Source organism: Emys orbicularis, chromosome 18 (genome assembly GCF_028017835.1).
Source record: "Emys orbicularis isolate rEmyOrb1 chromosome 18, rEmyOrb1.hap1, whole genome shotgun sequence".
Taxonomy (NCBI): domain Eukaryota; kingdom Metazoa; phylum Chordata; order Testudines; family Emydidae; genus Emys; species Emys orbicularis.
Window position 1 is genome coordinate 26,044,463 of NC_088700.1, and position 18,541 is coordinate 26,063,003.

Genomic DNA, 18,541 nt, shown 5'->3' on the forward strand with positions numbered 1-18,541 from the left:
CAAGCATTCTCAAAACTACGATACCCGCATGAGGAAATAAGGAAACAGATCAACAGAGCCAGACGTGTACCCAGAAGCCTCCTACTGCAAGACAAGCCCAAGAAAGAAACCAACAGAACTCCACTGGCCATCACATACAGTCCCCAGCTAAAACCTCTCCAACATATCATCAGTGATCTACAACCCATCCTGGACAACGATCCCTCACTTTCATAGGCCTTGGGTGGCAGGCAAGTCCTCGCCCACAGACAACCCGCCAACCTGAAGCATATTCTCACCAGTAACCACACACCGCACCATAACAACTCTAACTCAGGAACCAATCCATGCAACAAACCTCGATGCCAACTCTGCCCACATATCTACACCAGCGACACCATCACAGGACCTAACCAGATCAGCTACAACATCACCGGTTCATTCACCTGCACGTCCACCAATGTAATATACGCCATCATATGCCAGCAATGCCCCTCTGCTATGTACATCGGCCAAACTGGACAGTTCCTACGTAAAAGGATAAATGGACACAAATCAGATATTAGGAATGGCAATATACAAAAACCTGTAGGAGAACATTTCAACCTCCCTGGACACACAATAGCAGATTTAAAGGTAGCCATCCTGCAGCAAAAAAACTTCAGGACCAGACTTCAAAGAGAAACTGCTGAGCTTCAGTTCATCTGCAAATTTGACACCATCAGCTCAGGATTAAACAAAGACTGTGAATGGCTAGCCAACTACAAAAGCAGTTTCTCCTCCCTTGGTGTTCACACCTCAACTGCTAGAAGAGGGCCTCATTGTCCCTGATTGAACTAACCTCGTTATCTCTAGCCTTACTCCCTCTTGCTTGCATATTTATACCTGCCCCTGGAAATTTCCACTACATGCATCCGAAGAAGTGGGTATTCACCCACGAAAGCTCATGCTCCTATACGTCTGTTAGTCTATAAGGTGCCACAGGACTCTTTGTTGCTTTTACCTTACGAGAGGAGACTTAAAGAGCTTGGCTTGTTTAGCCTAACCAAAAGAAGGCTGAGGGGAGATATGATTGCTCTCTATAAATACATCAGAGGGATAAATACCAGGGAGGGAGAGGACTTATTTAAGTTAAGTGCCAATGTGGACACAAGAACAAGTTTAGGCTTGAAATTAGATGAAGGTTTCTAACCATCAGAGGAGTGTAGTTCTGGAACAGCCTTCCAAAGGAAGCAGTGGGAGCAAAAAAACTAGTTGGCTTCAAGACTGAGCTTGATAAGTTTATGGAGGGGAAGGGATGATGAGACTGCCTACAATGGCATCTAGCCAAGCTGCAAGTGCTAGCAGCAAATATCTCCAACCACCAGAGATGGGACACTAGATGGGGAAGGCTCTGAGTTACTACATGTGCCTGGTTGGTGGGTCTTGCTCACATACTCAGGGTCTAACTCATCATCATATTTGGGGTCAGGAAGGAATTTCCCCCCAGGTGAGATTGGCAGACCCTGGGCGGGGGGTGGGGGGGTTGCCTTCCTCTACAGCATGGGACATGGGTCACTTGCAGGTTTAAACTAGTGTAAATGGTGGTTTCTCTGTCACTTGAAGTCTTTACATCATAATTTGAGGGCTTCAGTAACTCAGCCAGAGGTGAGGGGTCTATTACAGGAGTGGGTGGATGAGGTTCTGTGACATGCGCAGGAAGTCAGACTAGATGATCATGATGGTCCCTTCTGGCCCTGAAGTCTATGAGTAAGAATTTGGGGTGGGGCCACAGCGTGACTTTTTCCTTAAAAAATACTGTGAAAGGGTGATATGTCTCCAACCCATTGCGCCAACATGGTTATCAGGAATGCAGTTTTCATTGACAAATGAAGCTCTGAGCAGGTAGTCATCATTTCAAACGGGCGGTCTTGTGAGGCATTTAAGGACCAGATTGAGGTCCCATACTGGAGTAGGGTGTTGGACCAGTGGATAGAGGCTTCCAAGCCCGCAGAGGAATCTTGCTGTGGTTGGGTGGGCAAAGACAGAATAACCCTCTAAGAGGGAGTGGAAAACCATGAGGGCTGCCAGGTGGACTCTTACGGAGCTCATCGAGAGTTCCGAGCTTTTTAGAGTTAGGTTGTAGTCCAGTATATCCAGTAGTGACGAGGCTATCGGTGGATCTTCCCATCATCCTGGGAGCAGAGATGAGGAGCGGTGTGAAGAGTGATCAGAGAGCAAACAGCCAGCTGTATCAGATAAGGAAACCACATTTGCCTGGGCCAGGTTGGAAATATTAGGATGACTCTGGCTTTGTCTTTATTTTGAGCATAACTTTGGCTATTAGGGGAGAAATGAAGGTGAAAACAATTCCCCAGGGACTAATGACCTAGTCTGCCCCTCGAGCAAAACTGGGTAAATTTCTTGTTTAACTCTGTGGCAAACAAGTCTATTGGAGGGGTTCCCCATTGAGGGAATATGTGATGTAATATGCTGGGGTCTATTTCCCACCCATGATATTTTCTGTCTTATTATCTATCCCTTTCTTAATGATTTCCAACATTCTGTTCGCTTTTTTGACTGCCGCTGCACACTGAGTGGATGTTTTCAGAGAACTATCCTGGTGACCTATTACTGTTTAGTTTATTAATTTGTTCCAAAACCTCCTCTAATGACACCTCAATCTGGGACAGTTCCTCAGATTTGTCACCTAGAAAGAATGGCGCAGGTTTGGGAACCTCCCTCACATCTTCAGCCATGAAGACCGATGCAAAGAATTCATTTAGTTTCTCTGCATTGGCCTTATCGTCCTTGAGTGCTCCTTTAGCAGCTCAACCATCCAGTGGCCCCACTGATTGTTTAGCAGGCTTCCTGCTTCTGACATACTTGAAAAAATGTTTGCTATTACTTTTTGAGTCTTTGGCTAGCTGTTCTTCAACTTCTTTTTTGGCCTTCCTAATTATATTTTTATACTTCACTTACCAGAGTTTATGCTCCTTTCTATTTTCTTCAATAGGATTTAACTTCCACTTTTTAAAGGATGCCTTTTTGTCTCTCACTGCTTCTTTTACTTTGTTATTTAGCCACAGTGGCACTTTTTTGGTTCTCTTACTATATTTTTTAATTTGGGGCATACATTTAAGTTGAGCCTCTATTATGATGTCTTTTAAAAGTTTCCATGCCGCTTGCAGGGATTTCACTTTTGGCACTGTACCTTTTTAATTTCTGTTTAACTAACTTCCTCATTTTTGTGTACTCCCCATTTCTGAAATTAAATGTAACAGTGTTGAGCTGCTGTGGTGTTTTTCCCGCCCCAGGGATGTTAAATTTAATTATATTATGGTCACTATTACCAAGCGGTCCAGCTATATTCACCTCTTGGACCAGATCCTGTGCTCCACTTAGGACTAAATCAAGAATTGCCTCTCCTCTTGTGGGTTCCAGGCTAGTTGCTCCAAGAAGCAGTCATTTAAGGTGTCAAGAAACTTTCTGCATCCCATCCTGAGGTGACATGTACACTGTCAATATGCGGATAGTTGAAATCCCCCATTATTATTGAGTTTTTTATTTTTATAGCCTCTCTAATCTCCCTGAGCATTTCGCAGTCACTATCACCATCCTGGTCAGGTGGTTGGTAATATATCCATACTGCTATATTATTAGAGCATGGAATTACTATCCATAGAGATTCTATGGTACAGTTTGGTTCATTTAAGATTTTTACTTCATTTGATTCTACGCTTTCTTTCACATATAGTGCCACTCCCCCACCAGCACAATCTGTCCTGTCCTTCTGATATATTTTGTACCTTGGTATTACTGTATGCCATTAATTATCCTCATTCCACCAAGTTTCTTTGATGCCTATTATATCAATATCCCCATTTAATATGAGGCACTCTTGTTAACCCATCTTATTATTTGACTTCAAACATTGGTATACAAGCACTTTAAAAACTTGTCACTTTTTAGCTATCTGCCATTCATAGGCGTGCGTATGGGGTGTGCCGGGTGTGCCCAAGCACAACCTAATGTCTCAAAAAAAAAAAAAAAGTGGCTTTGCGTTTTAATTTAATCGCATGATACGCTCTTTTAGTTTTAAAGTATGGATTGTTGTATTATGCAATAAGAGCCGAATTGCGTAATATAGATGTTGTAGAAATGTATAGAAAGCCCGCGTTCGCTCGCTGCATGCGTCCCCTCCCCCTCCAACTACTATTCTAGAAAATTCTTTGACCTATATAAGCGACCATGTCAGGCGTGCCCAGCACAGTGTCTACAGTGTTTGTAATCTTTGTCGCGTGTACTCTACTGAAATAGCATAACAAGCCCGTGGCTTTACGTTTTAATTCAATCGTATGATACACCCCTTTAATTTTGAAATATGGATTGGTTTGTTGTTAAGATAAGAAAAGGAGCAGACAAACTGAATTATAATGAATGTGCTGACAGTAGTGCAAATACCTCGGACTCCTCGGTTAAGAACTTACATGAAGATAATGCCGCCACCAGTTCCAGTGCGTGCGATAAACTGAATAATGACCCACAGAAACAGACTTTGTCTCTTAGTTCAGGTCAGTGTAGTTCCTATTCAAAGCCATCAAACATTCCATCTGATGACCCGGTCTGTGATATGCCAAAAAATAGATTAGAACGCCAGTCTCGATTATCTAGAGGTCCTTATCAGCCTAGATTGAGCATGTTTCCTAGAAGTAAAATAGGGAATAAACAAAGAAGTTTTCAGTCCGATTGGTATGAAAAGTATAGGTGGTTAGAATATAGCCCATCAAAGGTCGCAGCATTTTGCTTTTACTGCTGTTTCTTCTCCTCTAGTGATGCAGCAAACAAAGGTCACACTGATCCAGCATTTATTGATAAGGGATTCAGAAACTGGCATAGGGCTAATGAATGTTTTAAAAACCACCAACTGTCAAAATCTCATGTGTTGAGCTGTTCTTCATGGTCAAGTTTTAATGAAGGGAAACCTATTGATGTATTGTTGGATGAGGGCAAGCAGGTTTATCTGTCTAAACAAGAAGAACAACGGTGCCATAACCGAAGTGTAATAGAGCGACTGACTGACATTGTTCTGTGTTTGGCGAAGGTGGGAGACCATTCAGGGGTCACAATGAAAAAGCTGACTGTTTTGAGAGAGGTTTATTTCTAAATCTTGTCAATATGCTCCAAAAATATGATCCCGTAATGGGAAAGCATGTGCAACAATCTCCTCGAAACGCTATCTGAGTAATCGCATCCAAAATTATTTAATTGTGGCCTTGCACAACGTTGTGCAACAAAAGATTGCGTCTTCACTACATGGAAAAATGGTCTCAATAATTGCAGACGACACTACTGACAGTGGACACTATGAACAGATGTCCATTGTGGTGCGGTATTTTGACAATGAAAAACATAGTCCAGTTGAACATTTTGTGTCTGTTCAGAGACTATTAACATGCTATTAACTATTGATGCTAAATCTATTTTTGACAAGTTAAATTATGTCCTTGGCATTCTTAAAATTGACTGGTCATCAGTGATGTCTGTCTGTTTTGATGGCGCATCTACTATGTCTGGATGTACTGCGGGAGTTCAAATGAAATGTAAAGAAAGAAACAGTGAAATACTCGATGTACACTGCTATGCGCATTGTTTGAACCTTGTCCTAGTAGATGCATGCACTTCAAGTAAATAAAACAGAACTGTCTTTGATTTTTTTTGGTGTTATTCAGACTCTTTATGCCTTCATGGAGGGGAGTCCTGTGCGACATGCAGTAATGGAGAAGATTTCACAAGAAGTAGGATCCTAGTTGAAGACTTTGAAGTCACTGTCAAACACAAGATGGGCATGCAGAGCAGAAGCAGTGGCTGCTGTAAAACAAAACTACTCCATCATTTTACAAGCTTTACAAGAGATTATCGAAACAATTCGCCTTGCTGACGCTAAAATAAAAGCCAGGGTGCACACCCTAATGAAATGTGCTGCGCACACCTATGCTGCCATTACATGATGTAACTGAATGAGACTCTCATTCATTTCATAAACACGGCTACCCCTCTGATACTATTCATTTCATAGAATCATAGAATATCAGGGTTGGAAGGGTCCTCTGGAGGTCATCTAGTCCAACCCCCTGCTCAAAGCAGGACCAATCCCCAACTAAATCATCCCAGCGAGGGCTTTGTCAAGCCTGACCTTAAAAACCTCTAAGGAAGGAGATTCCACCACCTCCCTGGGTAACCCATTCCAGTGCTTCACCACCCTCCTAGTGAAAAAGTTTTTCCTAATATCCAACCTAAACCTCCCCCACTGCAACTTGAGACCATTACTCCTTGTTCTGTCATCTGCCACCACTGAGAACAGTCTAGATCCATCCTCTTTGGAACCCCCTTTCAGGTAGTTGAAAGCAGCTATCAAATCCCCCCTCATTCTTCTCTTCTGAAGACTAAACAATCCCACTTCCCTCAGCCTCTCCTCATAAGTCATGTGCTCCAGACCCCTAATCATTTTTGTTGCCCTCCGCTGGACTCTTTCCAATTTTTCCACACCCTTCTTGTAGCGTGGGGCCCAAAACAGGACACAGTACTCCAGATGAGGCCTTAGCAATGTCAAATAGAGGGGAATGATCACGTCCCTCGATCTGCTGGCAATGCCCCTACTTATACAGCCCAAAATGCCGTTAGCCTTCTTGGCAACAAGGGCACACTGTCGACTCGTATCCAGCTTCTCATCCACTGTAACCCCTAGGTCCTTTTCTGTGGAACTGCTGCCTAGCCATTCAGTCCCTAGTTCTGTAGCAGTACATAGGATTCTTCCGTCCTAAGTGCAGGACTCTGCACTTGTCCTTGTTGAACCTCATCAGATTTCTTTTGGCCCAATCCTCTAATTTGTCTAGGTCCCGCTGTATACTATCCCTACCCTACAGCGTATCTACCATTCCTCCCAGTTTAGTGTCATCTGCAAACTTGTCCACGCCATCCTCCAGATCAGTAATGAAGATAATGACTGCTTCTCATCAGATCCTACCCCTATTTTATCGTCTTCCATCATCTCCTCCTTACTAGGACATAGAGAATCTCCATTAATAGATCTTCCCCTAAGGGATGTCTCTGTCCAAACCACGTGCTGCTCCACACCTCTCGACTTTCCCCCAGCCCTTAGTTTAAAAACTGCTCTATGACCTTCTTAATTTTAAGTGCCAGAAACCTAGTTCCATTTTGTTTTAGGTGGAGTCCATCCTTCCTCTATAGCAGGGATCGGCAACCTTTGGCACGCGGCCTGCCAGGGTAAGCACCCTGGCGGGCTGGGCCGGTTTGTTTACCTGCCGCGTCCGCAGGTTCGGGCGATCACGGCTCCCACTGGCCATGGTTCGCCGCTCCAGGCCAATGGGGGCGTCGGGAAGCAGCGGACAGCACATCCCTTGGCCCGCGTCGCTTCCCGCAGCCCCCATTGGCCTGGGACGGCGAACCGCGGCCAGTGGGAGCAGCGATCGGCTGAACCTGCGGACACGGCAGGTAAACAAACCGGCCCAGCCCTCCAGGGTGCTTACCCTGGCGGACTGCGTGCCAAAGGCTGCCGATCCCTGCTGTATAGGCTCCCCCTTTCCCAAAAATTTCCCCAATTCCTAATAAATCTAAACTCCTCCTCCCTACACCATCATCTCATCCACACATTGAGACCCTGCAGTTCTGTCTGTCTAACTGGGTCAGCGTGTGGAACTGGAAGCATTTCAGATATGCTACCACGGAGGTCCTGGACTTCAATCTCTTATCTAGCAGCCTAAATTTGGCCTACAGGACCTCTCTCCTATCCTTCCCTATGTCATCAGTACCTACATCTACCACGACCACCGGCTCCTCCACAGTACTACACAGAAGTCTATCTAGACGTCTCGAGAGATCCGCAACCTTCGCACCAGGCAGGCAAGTCATCATGCAGTTCTCTCGATCATCGCAAACCCTGCTATCTATGTTTCTAATGATCAAATTACCTGTCTCTTCCTAGTAACTGGAGTTCCCTCCTCCAGAGAGGTATCCTCAGTGCAAGGGGATACCAGGACATCATCAGGAGTGCATCTGCAGTCACATTCTGAACTCTGGGGAGATAGACCTGTGATGACGATCCACTTGCATATGCACCAATTCCAAAACTTGACAGCCAGGCGCAGAGGGAGGGGGATCTTGCTCCTCCTTGGCACTGAGTAGCCTCAAATCTAGGATAAGTCTCTCCAACCTCCACTCTTTTTTGACACCAGGAAGTACTTTGAATAAAACCCCTTCCCTCTGTTCTGCATGGAAACTGGTTCTATAGCTTCCAAGCGTAAAAGATTGTCTATTTCTTGACAAAGCAAGCTCTCGTGAGAGGGGTCCCTTAAGAGGCAGGAAAGGGAGGGGTTGTTGGTAGAAGTGTAGTAAAGTAGATGGTGTATCCTGTGGAGATGATCTCCAAAACCCACTTGTTCATAGTGATTGACTCCCAAGCGCACCTGAAGTGGTGAAGGTGGTTGCCAAAGGGAGGAAGCTGGAGAAACAGTGTAGCTGAAGAGGACGAAGATGGCAATTCAAGCCTTCGATCAGTCTGTCAAAATTGCTGCTTGGAGGTGGATGGGCACAACATGGGAGGCTGTTTCCTTCTCTGGAATCTCTGCCTTTTTTGTTGTGGTTAATACGACCTCTGGGAGGAAAGGAATTGGGCAACCTGGGATCTCTGGGCCATCTGTGACTTGCTGAGCTTTCTCTTCTAAGCAGGTGTGTAAATACCAAGAGAACATGAAGTAGCTCTAGAGTCCTTTAATGTTTGCAGAGACTCGTCCGTGCTATCTGCAAACTTAGACCCATCAAAAGACGGTCCTCTACAGTACTTTGGACCTCTTTTGGGACTCCAGAGAGTTGGAGCCAGGAAGTCTTTCCCATAACTACTGCTGTAGCAATCGATCAGGCAGCAATATCAGTCACGTAAGAGGAGGCTTATGGGGCTGTTCTAGCAAGAAGTTGGCCTTCTACAACAATTGCCTGGAACCGCTCCCTGTGCTCTGTCGATGGGTGGTCCATGAAAGAGTTCAGCTTGGTATAATTCATGTGATTGTACTCTGCCATTAATGCCTGATAATTGGCAATTCCAAATTGTAAGGAAGCTGAGGAATAAGATTTCCTCCTCAGTAAATCTAGATGCTTATGGTCTTTTTATTGAGGTGTGGTTTTAGCATGGTGCTGTCTTCCACATTCATTAACTGCATCAACTACCAAGGAGTTAAGTGAGAGATGGGAAAACAAAAATTGTGAATCCTTTGCTGGGAAATAATACTTCTTATCCGCTCTCTTGCATGTAGGCGGTATAGAAGTGGGGGTGCGCCAGATGATCTTCACTGGGTCCAGCAGAGCCTCATTAACAGGCAGGGCGACATGGACTAATGAGGGTGAGTGGAGGATATCAAGCAGCTTATGATAACGCTCTTTCACCTCAAGAGGACTCTTCAAGGAGTCTGCAACTCTCTTGATCAGATCCTGGAAGTGCTGCTCCTGCTGCTGGAGGGGGATGCATAACTTGCATATTTTGTTTAATGCCTTTATTTGGATAATCTCAAAAGACTTTTAAAACATGAAGCATCAGAGATAAGTAAATATTATCCCTTGGCAACTCCTTCTAAACTGAGCTGCTGCAGGGCGTGGTCATCCTGGCTCCACCCACCAGGCAGCTTGCGGTGTTCCCTCCGCATCCGCCTCTGAGGGAGGCCACACCTCCTCACTACGCTATACTTTGTAACAAGAGTTTTCCACTTGTAGTCCCAATACCCACTAGGTCATTTTCATTAACCTGCTGTCGGCATGCAGCCACTATTGCCTTTAACTAGTGCAAAATAAGATGTTGTAATATCATTTGATCGTTCTGTGTCTCAAGGGAGCTCACACTTGGCACTCCTCCTGATGGTATGTTGCAGTAGCACATCTATTTATGGGCAGAACTGTTAGTCCTCAACAGCCAGAACAAACAGGAGAGGGTTTGAACTGAAGCCTCAGCATTTCAGAGGTCCTCTTGGTTTAGGTTTAAGACAGGCAAAGTGCCTGCATTACCCTGGTGTAAAGCCGGATGTCCTTTTCATATTTTAACCTGGGTACTAAGAGCAAGTAATGAACAGAGGCATGTGGGAGAGAAAGTCGTCTGACGGGGATATACGCTAACATCAAACCAGCTCTTTCAATTCCAAATTACACTGATTTAAAGAAATCTGCACAGTGCACATATACCATACCCCTTACAATGTCAGAAACAAAACAGAATAGTAGCAAATTGAAAAGAATCTAAACAGACTACACATGGACTATCCTGCCACAGAGCTTGCTGGTAGCAGCAGCTTCCTCCCTTTCAAATAGCTTGACAGCCTCACTTTCACAAGCCAAGACCAGCAAGTTGTTACGATCAGACCTATTAACGTATTTCTATTTGTTTTGTTTAAAAAGCCAGAGTTTTCTATAAAGTTCAGCAAGTAAATTCTGAAGCTGGTTCTTACCACCCCAATTAGGTCTCCTCGCCCATATTCACCAGTCAGTTGTTTTTTCCCATCATCCATCCTAATGACAGAACGAAGTCGACCATTCAGCACAATGTATGTGCAGTCTGACTTGTCACCCTGCCTGGGAGAGAACAATCCATACTATGAATTAGTGGGTGTCTGTGCTCAGCAAATACATCCACAAAAATAATTAACTAATCAGCTCTATGTAAACCTCCCCACCATCCCTTGGTAGCTCTGCTCTCTGCAGAGATGAGAGAAAAAACATTTACTGAACAATTAAAAAAACAACCTGACCACAGATTTGTCAAATGCAACTTGCAAACACCTTTCATTTTTGACTATATACAATCAACAACTGGCTGGTTCTAGGTCACCAGGCAGACAGCTGGAATTTGAACATTCCCTAGCAAAGCAAACAGGCTACAGGAAAATAGTTGAACTAGAGGAATAGGGCAATTGTGCAGAGAGAAGAGAACAAACTGTGTGGGTGGGTGGCTTGACTCAAACCTCAGCCTCCTCTTCTGGTGGGAGAACCTGTGCATGGTGTGAAGCTGTAGCCTTTGCCTGGGTTCAAGCCCAACTGTAGATATGGTAGAATGCTGTTTGGCATTCAGGTCTCCAGCACAATGAAGGATACAAGCCGGGCTTAAAACTTTGATATTGGAACCAATACTAGAGCATAGCCTGGCCATATGATTTATAACAAATTTCCCCATCGACACATGATGTTTTCATGCACTGACCAAGTATTTGAGTTTTATATTAGTAATGACATTGCAAAAGCAGTAACAAAAAACTAGAATTACAGTTACCTGCTATTTATACTAACTGCAAATCAGAGCTTTGTCCTCCCAGCCACTGCTTTCATGCAATGGATCAAATTTATACCACAGATAACTCTATAATGGAGCTATCTAAGGAGGAATGTGACCCAGTTCATATATTAAGTGCTGTAAAGTCAGTTTTAATTTACTGTTAGGCAAACTCGACTGAGTTCCCTTTCAGTTGGTTTATTTCAGACTGTAAGCTCCTTGAGGCAGAGGACTTTGCTGGCAAACAAAACCTGTCTATATGAATTGTTATTATTTTAGTTTGTGTGTGTTATCTGTTCTGCTACATCAGAAAGGTACCAAAGAATTTAAACCAAAGCAGCATGCAGAATCCCACTCTCACTAATATAAATGAAAACCACAAAATTGAAAAGTCCTTAAATACTACGCTGATGGGCACAAGAGAAACCCCTCAAAAGGTGGACAGATGAACCCTTCCTACACTTGTTGATGAGCTTGCCCCATCAGCGTAAGCAGTGTGACTCCATGGGGGATGACAGTTAGGCAAAGCACTCTTATTTATTTATGTATTACTTTGAAACCTTTGATATCATTCCTGCAGGGGTATTGGGACTTACAAAACATGGGCCATTTTGCTCACTTCTCACCTGTAAACAGCTCGTCCAGCCTCCACTTCCATCCAGTCCAAGGCAAAGTCAATCTGCCTCACAAATGAGGACATCCTCTTTACAACACTGTGGGCCACACCCAGCACTACACTTGGCTGCACCCGCATTATCCTAGAAGAGAAAAACAAACACTTCACTCAGACAGAAACAAACACAGACACCTTTCCCAGAGCAAACCGCAGTTGCTGCAGGTGCAACGCACAGCTTCACAAGGAGGATCAGTTTAATGGGTTTTCACTTTAGAAATGGAATAAAAATATGATCTACATAACTACTGCTCCCTTGGTGCCAAGACTCCAGTTTTCCATCGTACATTATACACTGGCCTCCCGCAGTCCCTCCCTCCCTCACACACACACTGAAGTGTTTAAGGAGATTCTCTCTCTTTACGGAGAGCAGCACACTACTGCATTTTACAAATCTCACCCCCTCATGCGCTTGGACGTGCCATGTAGACAATCCCTGAGAGTCTTACTGGATTTGGCAGTTGATCATGATCTTAAAAATAAAATTAAAAAGACAGAGACCTGCACCCTGGATGACATAGTGCTCACTATGGGAATTTCAGTGGCTTTAAGTGGTAATTAAAGCCCATACACTCAAACAATTGACCCTGAGAGCAATAAAGTTAGCCATCCACAGAAGGAGTGGGATAACAGCTAGTTCCATCAGACCCTGACAAAGCAGCATACCTCTACAATGTCCCTGACTTTGGGAATGGCTGCACAGCAGCTAGGAGTGAGCCCAGGAACACAGACTTGCGAAGCAGGGCTTAAGCTAGCATGCTACAAATAACAGTATATAGGTTGTGGCTTGTGCTGGAGTTCGGGTTCTCAAATCTAGCTGGTCAGATGGGCTTCAAAGCCCAAGCCCCAGCCCATGCCATAGTGTCTACACTGCTATTTTTAATGAGAGAGCTTGAGCCCTGCTAGTGTGAGTCTTTCTACCCCGATTGGGCGGCTCACTCCCAGCTGCAGCATAGACAAACCAGTTGAGGGACATCAGGGATTTTAGATTTAAAGTCCCCCACCTTCTATGCAAACCTGATGTCTCCTCTTGTCTTTTGTGGAAAATTATTCACGAGAAACAAAGAATCATGAACCTAACGTTACAGAAAGTTACTTTAACACGAAAGGAAAGTCCCCTCTGCATTTTAAGTTTCCTGCATGAATCATTTCTTGGTGTCCCTAATTTTGAGGTTTTAATCACAGGCTTGGGTCTTGGCAGGTAGAGATGAATGTGCAGAAGTTCTACATTTCTGAGTACCCTTAACTCACATGCCCTTACAGAGTGGCAGGACTAGTCAGAGGACAAGCAGTGCACCAATACAACAGCACTAGAGAGAGACAGACTACAATTAGTCTTTGAAAAGCACTATATAACAGCTAGGTATTTTTACTAGACTTGGCACATAAAATCATAGTTGTGACTGTGCTCATCAGTATACAAGACAAATTAGGGGCAGACTCGACTAAAGTTAAAAAGTCCAACTAAAATCTCTCCACGCATCATCAAGGATCTACAACTTATCCTGAAGGACGATCCCTCACTCTCACAGATCTTGGGAGACAGGCCAATCCTCGCTTACAGACAGCTCCCCACCCTGAGGCAAATACTCACCAGCAACCACACACCAAAAACACTAACACACTTTGCAACAAAGCCCGTTGCCAACTCTGTCCACATATCTATTCAGGGGACACCATCACAGGACCTAATCACATCAGCCACACCATCAGAGGCTCGTTCACCTGCACATTTACCAACGTGATATATGCCATCATGTGCCAGAAATGCCCCTCTGCCATGTACATTGGCTAAACCGGACAGTCTCTACGCAAAAGAATAAATGGACACAAATCAGACATCAAGAATTATAAAAACCAGTCGGAGAACACTTCAACCTCCCTGGTCACTCAATTGCAGACCTCAAAGACGCAATACTCCAACAAAAAAACTTCAAAAACAGACTCCAACGAGAAACTGCAGAATTGGAATTAATTTGCAAACTGGACACCATTAAATTAGGCTTGAATAAAGACTGGGAGTGGATGGGTCATTACACAAAGTAAAAACTATTTCCCCATGCTAATTTTTTCCCCCTACTGTTACTCTCACCTTCTTGTCAACTGTTGGAAATGGGCCATCCTGATTATCTCTACAAAAGTTTTTTTTCTCCTGCTGATAATAGCCCACCTTAATTGATTACTCTCGTTATAGTTAGTATGGCAACACCCATTTTTTCATGTTCTCTGTGTATATATATATATCTTCCTACTGTACTTTCCACTGCATGCATCTGATGAAGTGGGTTTTAGCCCACGAAAGCTTAAATTTATTTGAGCATGTTAGCCTCTAAGGTGCCACAAGTACTCCTCATTCTTTTTGCGGATACAGACTAACACAGCTACCACTCTGAAACCTGAGTTTATTGGAGCAGCCCCACACACACCAAGCCACCCCTCCCAACCCCATCTGGGCAGGTGTTCCCTGGAACTGTCTCATTAGGCCCAACAGGCATTGTGTAGTAAGCAAGAAACAGTCCCATGGAAAAACCCAAACTCAGTAGTCCTGTGCCAGGCCTACTTTCTTCCGGGGGACTGGCAAGCAGCAGTCTCTGCAGAGGGGCTGGTCTGGTCTGCTAGGAGAGCAATACAGCAATGCACAGACAATCCAGGAAGTTTTTGGAGAGTGTTGGGGACAACTTCCTGGTACAAGTGCTGGAGGAACCGACTAGGGGCTGTGCTCCTCTTCACCTGCTGCTTACAAACAGGGAAGAATTGGTAGGGGAAGTAGAAGTGGGTGGCAACCTAGGCAGCAGTGACCATGAGATGGTTGAGTTCAGGATCCTGACAAAAGAAAGACAGGAGAGTAGCAAAATATGGACCCTGGACTTTGGAAAAGCAGGCTTTGATTCCATTAGGGAACTGATGGGCAGGATCCCCTGGGAATCTAATATGAGGGGGCAAGGAATCCAGGAGAGCTGGCTGTATTTTAAAGAAGCCTTATTGAGGACGCAGGAACAAACCATCCCGAAGTGCAGAAAGAATAGTAAATATGGCAGGCGACAAGTTTGGCTTAACAGTGAAATCTTTGGTGAGCTTAAACTCAAAAAGGAAGCTTACAAGAAGTGGAAATTTGGACAGATGACTAGAGAGGAGTATAAAAATATTGCTAGAGCATGCACAGGTGTAATCAGGAAGGCCAAGGCACAATTGGAGTTGCACCTAGCAAAGGATGTGAAGGGTAACAAGAAGGGTTTCTACAGGTAGGTTAGCAACAAGAAGGTGGTCAGGGAAAGTGGGGGACCCTTACTGAATGAGGGAGGCAACATAGTGACAGATGATGTGGAAAAAGCTGAAGTACTCAATGCTTTTTTTGCCTCGGTCTTCACAGACAAGGTCAGCTCCCAGACTACTGCACTGGGCAACACGTTATGGGGAGGAGGTGAGCAGCCCTCAGTAGTGAAATAACAGGTTAAGGACTGTTTAGAAAAGCTGGGCATGCACAAGTCCATGGGTCCAGATCTAATGCATCCAAGGGTGCTCAGGGAGTTGGCTGATGTGATTGCAGAGCCATTGGCCATTATCTCTGAAAATTCGTGGCGATCGGGGGAGGTCCCGGACGATTGGAAAAAGACAAATATAGTGCCCACATTTTAAAAAGGGAAGAAAGAGAACCCGGGGAACTACAGCATCACTTCAGTCCCTGGCAAAATCATGGAGCAGGTACTCAAGGAAACCATTTTGAAGCACTTGGAGGAGAGGAAGGTGATCAGGAACAGTCAACATGGATTCACCAAGGGCAAGTCATGCCTAACCAACCTGATTGCCTTCTATGATGAGATAACTGGCTCTGTGGATATGGGAAAAGCAGTGGACGTGATATATTTTGACTTTAGCAAAGCTTTTGATACGGTCTCCCACAGTATTCCTGCCAGCAAGTTAAAAAAGTATGGATTGGATGAACAGACTACAAGGTGAATAGAAAGCTGGCTAGATTGTCAGGCTCAATGGGTAGTGATCAACGGCTCGATGTCTAGTTGGCAGCTGGTATCAAGCGGAGTGCCCCAGGGGTCAGTCCTGAGGCTGGTTTTGTTCAACATCTTTATTAATGATCTGGATGATGGGATTGATTGCACACTCAGTAAGTTCGCAGATGACACTAAGCTCGGGGGAGAGGTAGATATGCTAGAGGGTAGGGATAGGATCCAGAGTGACCTAGACAAATTGGAGGATCAGGCCAAAAGAAATCTGATGAGGTTCAACAAGGACAAGTGCAGAGTCCTGCACTTAGGAAGAAAGAATCCCATGCACCGCTACAGGCTGGGGACCGATTGGCTAAGCAGCAGTTCTGCAGAAAAGGACCTAGGGATTACAGTGGATGAGAAGCTGGATATGAGTTAGCAGTGTGCCCTTGTTGTCAAGAAGGCCAACGGCATATTGAGCTGTATTAGTAGGAGCATTGCCAGCAGATCAAGGGAAGTGATTATTCCCCTCTATTCAACACTGATGAGGCCACCCCTGGAGTATTGCGTCCAGTTTTGGTCCCCCCCCACTACAGAAGGGATGTGGACAAATTGGAGAATCCAGTGGAGGGCAATGAAAATGATTAGGGGGCTGAGGAACATGACTTTCAAGGAGAGACAGAGGGAACTGGGGTTATTTAGTCTGCAGAAGAATGAGGGGGGATTTAATAGCAGCCTTCAACTACCTGAAGGGGGTTCCAAAGAGGATGGAGCTCGGCTGTTCTCAGTGGCAGATGACAGAACAAGGAGCAATAGTATCAAGTTGCAGTGGGGGAGGTTTAGGTTGGATATTAGGAAACACTATTTCACTAGGAGGGTGGTGAAGCACTGGAATGGGTTACCTAGGGAGGTGGGGGAATCTCCATCCTTAGAGGTTTTTAAGGCCTGGCTTGACAAAGCCTTGGCTGGGATGATTTAGTTGGTATTGGTCCTGGCATTTTAAGCAGGGGATTGGACTAGATGACCTCCTAAGGTCTCTTCCAAACCGAATATTCTATAGTCCTTTCCTCAGGGAGCAAAGGACAGGAGTCTGTGCCACCTACTGAGCTGTTCTCTTCCCTTTTTAACTGCCCCTTCATCACCTGACAGTGAGTGCAGGTGTAACAGGGTAAGGCTCAGTGGGCCCACAGCAGCCCATTAACCCTTTGCTGGCCTAGAGTGGGGTTAATTTATCCCATCACATAGCCATAAAACAGACAGACATTAGTTTCCAGGTCACATTACAGAAGGCAGGTATATGTTTGGCAAAGGTCAAAGTGGTCATATTAGCCAGCTACCAACTAGGTAAAATCACTGGTGAAATTAGTGTTTAGTTTATAGAAGGGCTTTGCTCCAAATACATTCACCATGATACAGTCAAGCCACAAGCAACCAGTGAAATCTCTTTAAAGTACACGTGTAGTGGAAGCCACTGCAGCACCACCACTAGGGTCAAAGTAGCATAAATGTTTCCATATTAACCCCTTGTTTTCCATTACTCATAACTTTCCAAAACATTTCCAAAAGTTTTTTTTCTCCTGCTAATAATAGCCCACCTTAATTTATTAGTCTTGTTATAGTTAGTATGGCAACACCCATTTTTTCATGTTCTCTGTGTATATATATATATCTTCCTACTGTATTTTCCACTGCATGCATCCGATGAAGTGGGTTTTAGCCCACGAAAGCTTATGCACAAATAAATTTGTTAGTCTCTAAGGTGCCACAAGTACTCCTCGTTCTTTTTACAATTCAAAAGTTAAAGTCATATTACTGCTCAAACAAAAACTTGTTAGAAAAATTAATATACACTAACTTCCCTTCAAAGGGGACAGTGTAAATACTGGAGACAGTACGTGTATTTAAATTATGTCTTGGAGAAATATTAAACCCAGATACAGTACATATGGATGCAATCACAAAGAAAGAGACAGTTAGAGTAAACAGCAGCTCAGCAACACCTGGATCCATAAGTAGTCATATTCGCTAATGGCTGTTCTTAAATGACAGTGAAAATCCTCTTTTACATGATCTGAAAATTCTGCTTTGGCTGAAACAGAAACACACAAATCAACAAGAGACCATTTTCAAAAGTTACTTAGGAACCTAATTCCCACCTGACTTTCACTGAGACTAGGCCCTGGTCTACACTGGGGGGGAGGGGGGAGACTGATCTAAGTTATGCAACTTCAGCTACGTGAAGTCGACGTACTTAGATTGACTTACCGTGGTGTCTTCTCCACGGTGAGTTGACTGCTGCTGCTCCCCCGTCGACTCTGCCTGCGCCTCTTGCCGAGCTGGAGTACAGGAGTCGACGGGAGAGCACTCGGGGGTTGATTTATCGCGTCTAGACTAGACACGATAAATTGATCCCTGCTGGATCAATCGCTGCCCGCCAACCCTTAGGCTATGAAGTGCCTCACATTTGAAAACGGGACTGAGGCATATTGTAGGTTGAGGGACAAGAACCAGTCTCCCTGGTCTAGAGATGGGATAATTGCTGCTAGAGTGAACATATTGAATTTTTGAACCTTTATGTACTTGTTTAATGCTCTTAGACCTAGAATGGGTTTCCCTCCCCCTTTCTTTTTGGAAATCAGGAAA

General features: G+C 44.5%; 1 protein-coding gene across 1 annotated transcript in view; it reads right to left on the bottom strand.

Moving 5' to 3' along the window:
• The window catches only part of PNPLA7 (patatin like phospholipase domain containing 7), a 424,003-nt gene that overhangs the window by 245,687 nt on the left and 159,775 nt on the right, over positions 1 to 18,541 (bottom strand). Inside the window, exons 18-19 of the mRNA XM_065418594.1 lie at positions 11,911 to 12,042; positions 10,467 to 10,590 (exon numbers count right to left, since the gene is read on the bottom strand). Of these exons, the coding sequence (XP_065274666.1) occupies positions 10,467 to 10,590; positions 11,911 to 12,042 (256 nt within the window). The remainder of the gene's footprint in view (positions 1 to 10,466; positions 10,591 to 11,910; positions 12,043 to 18,541) is intronic.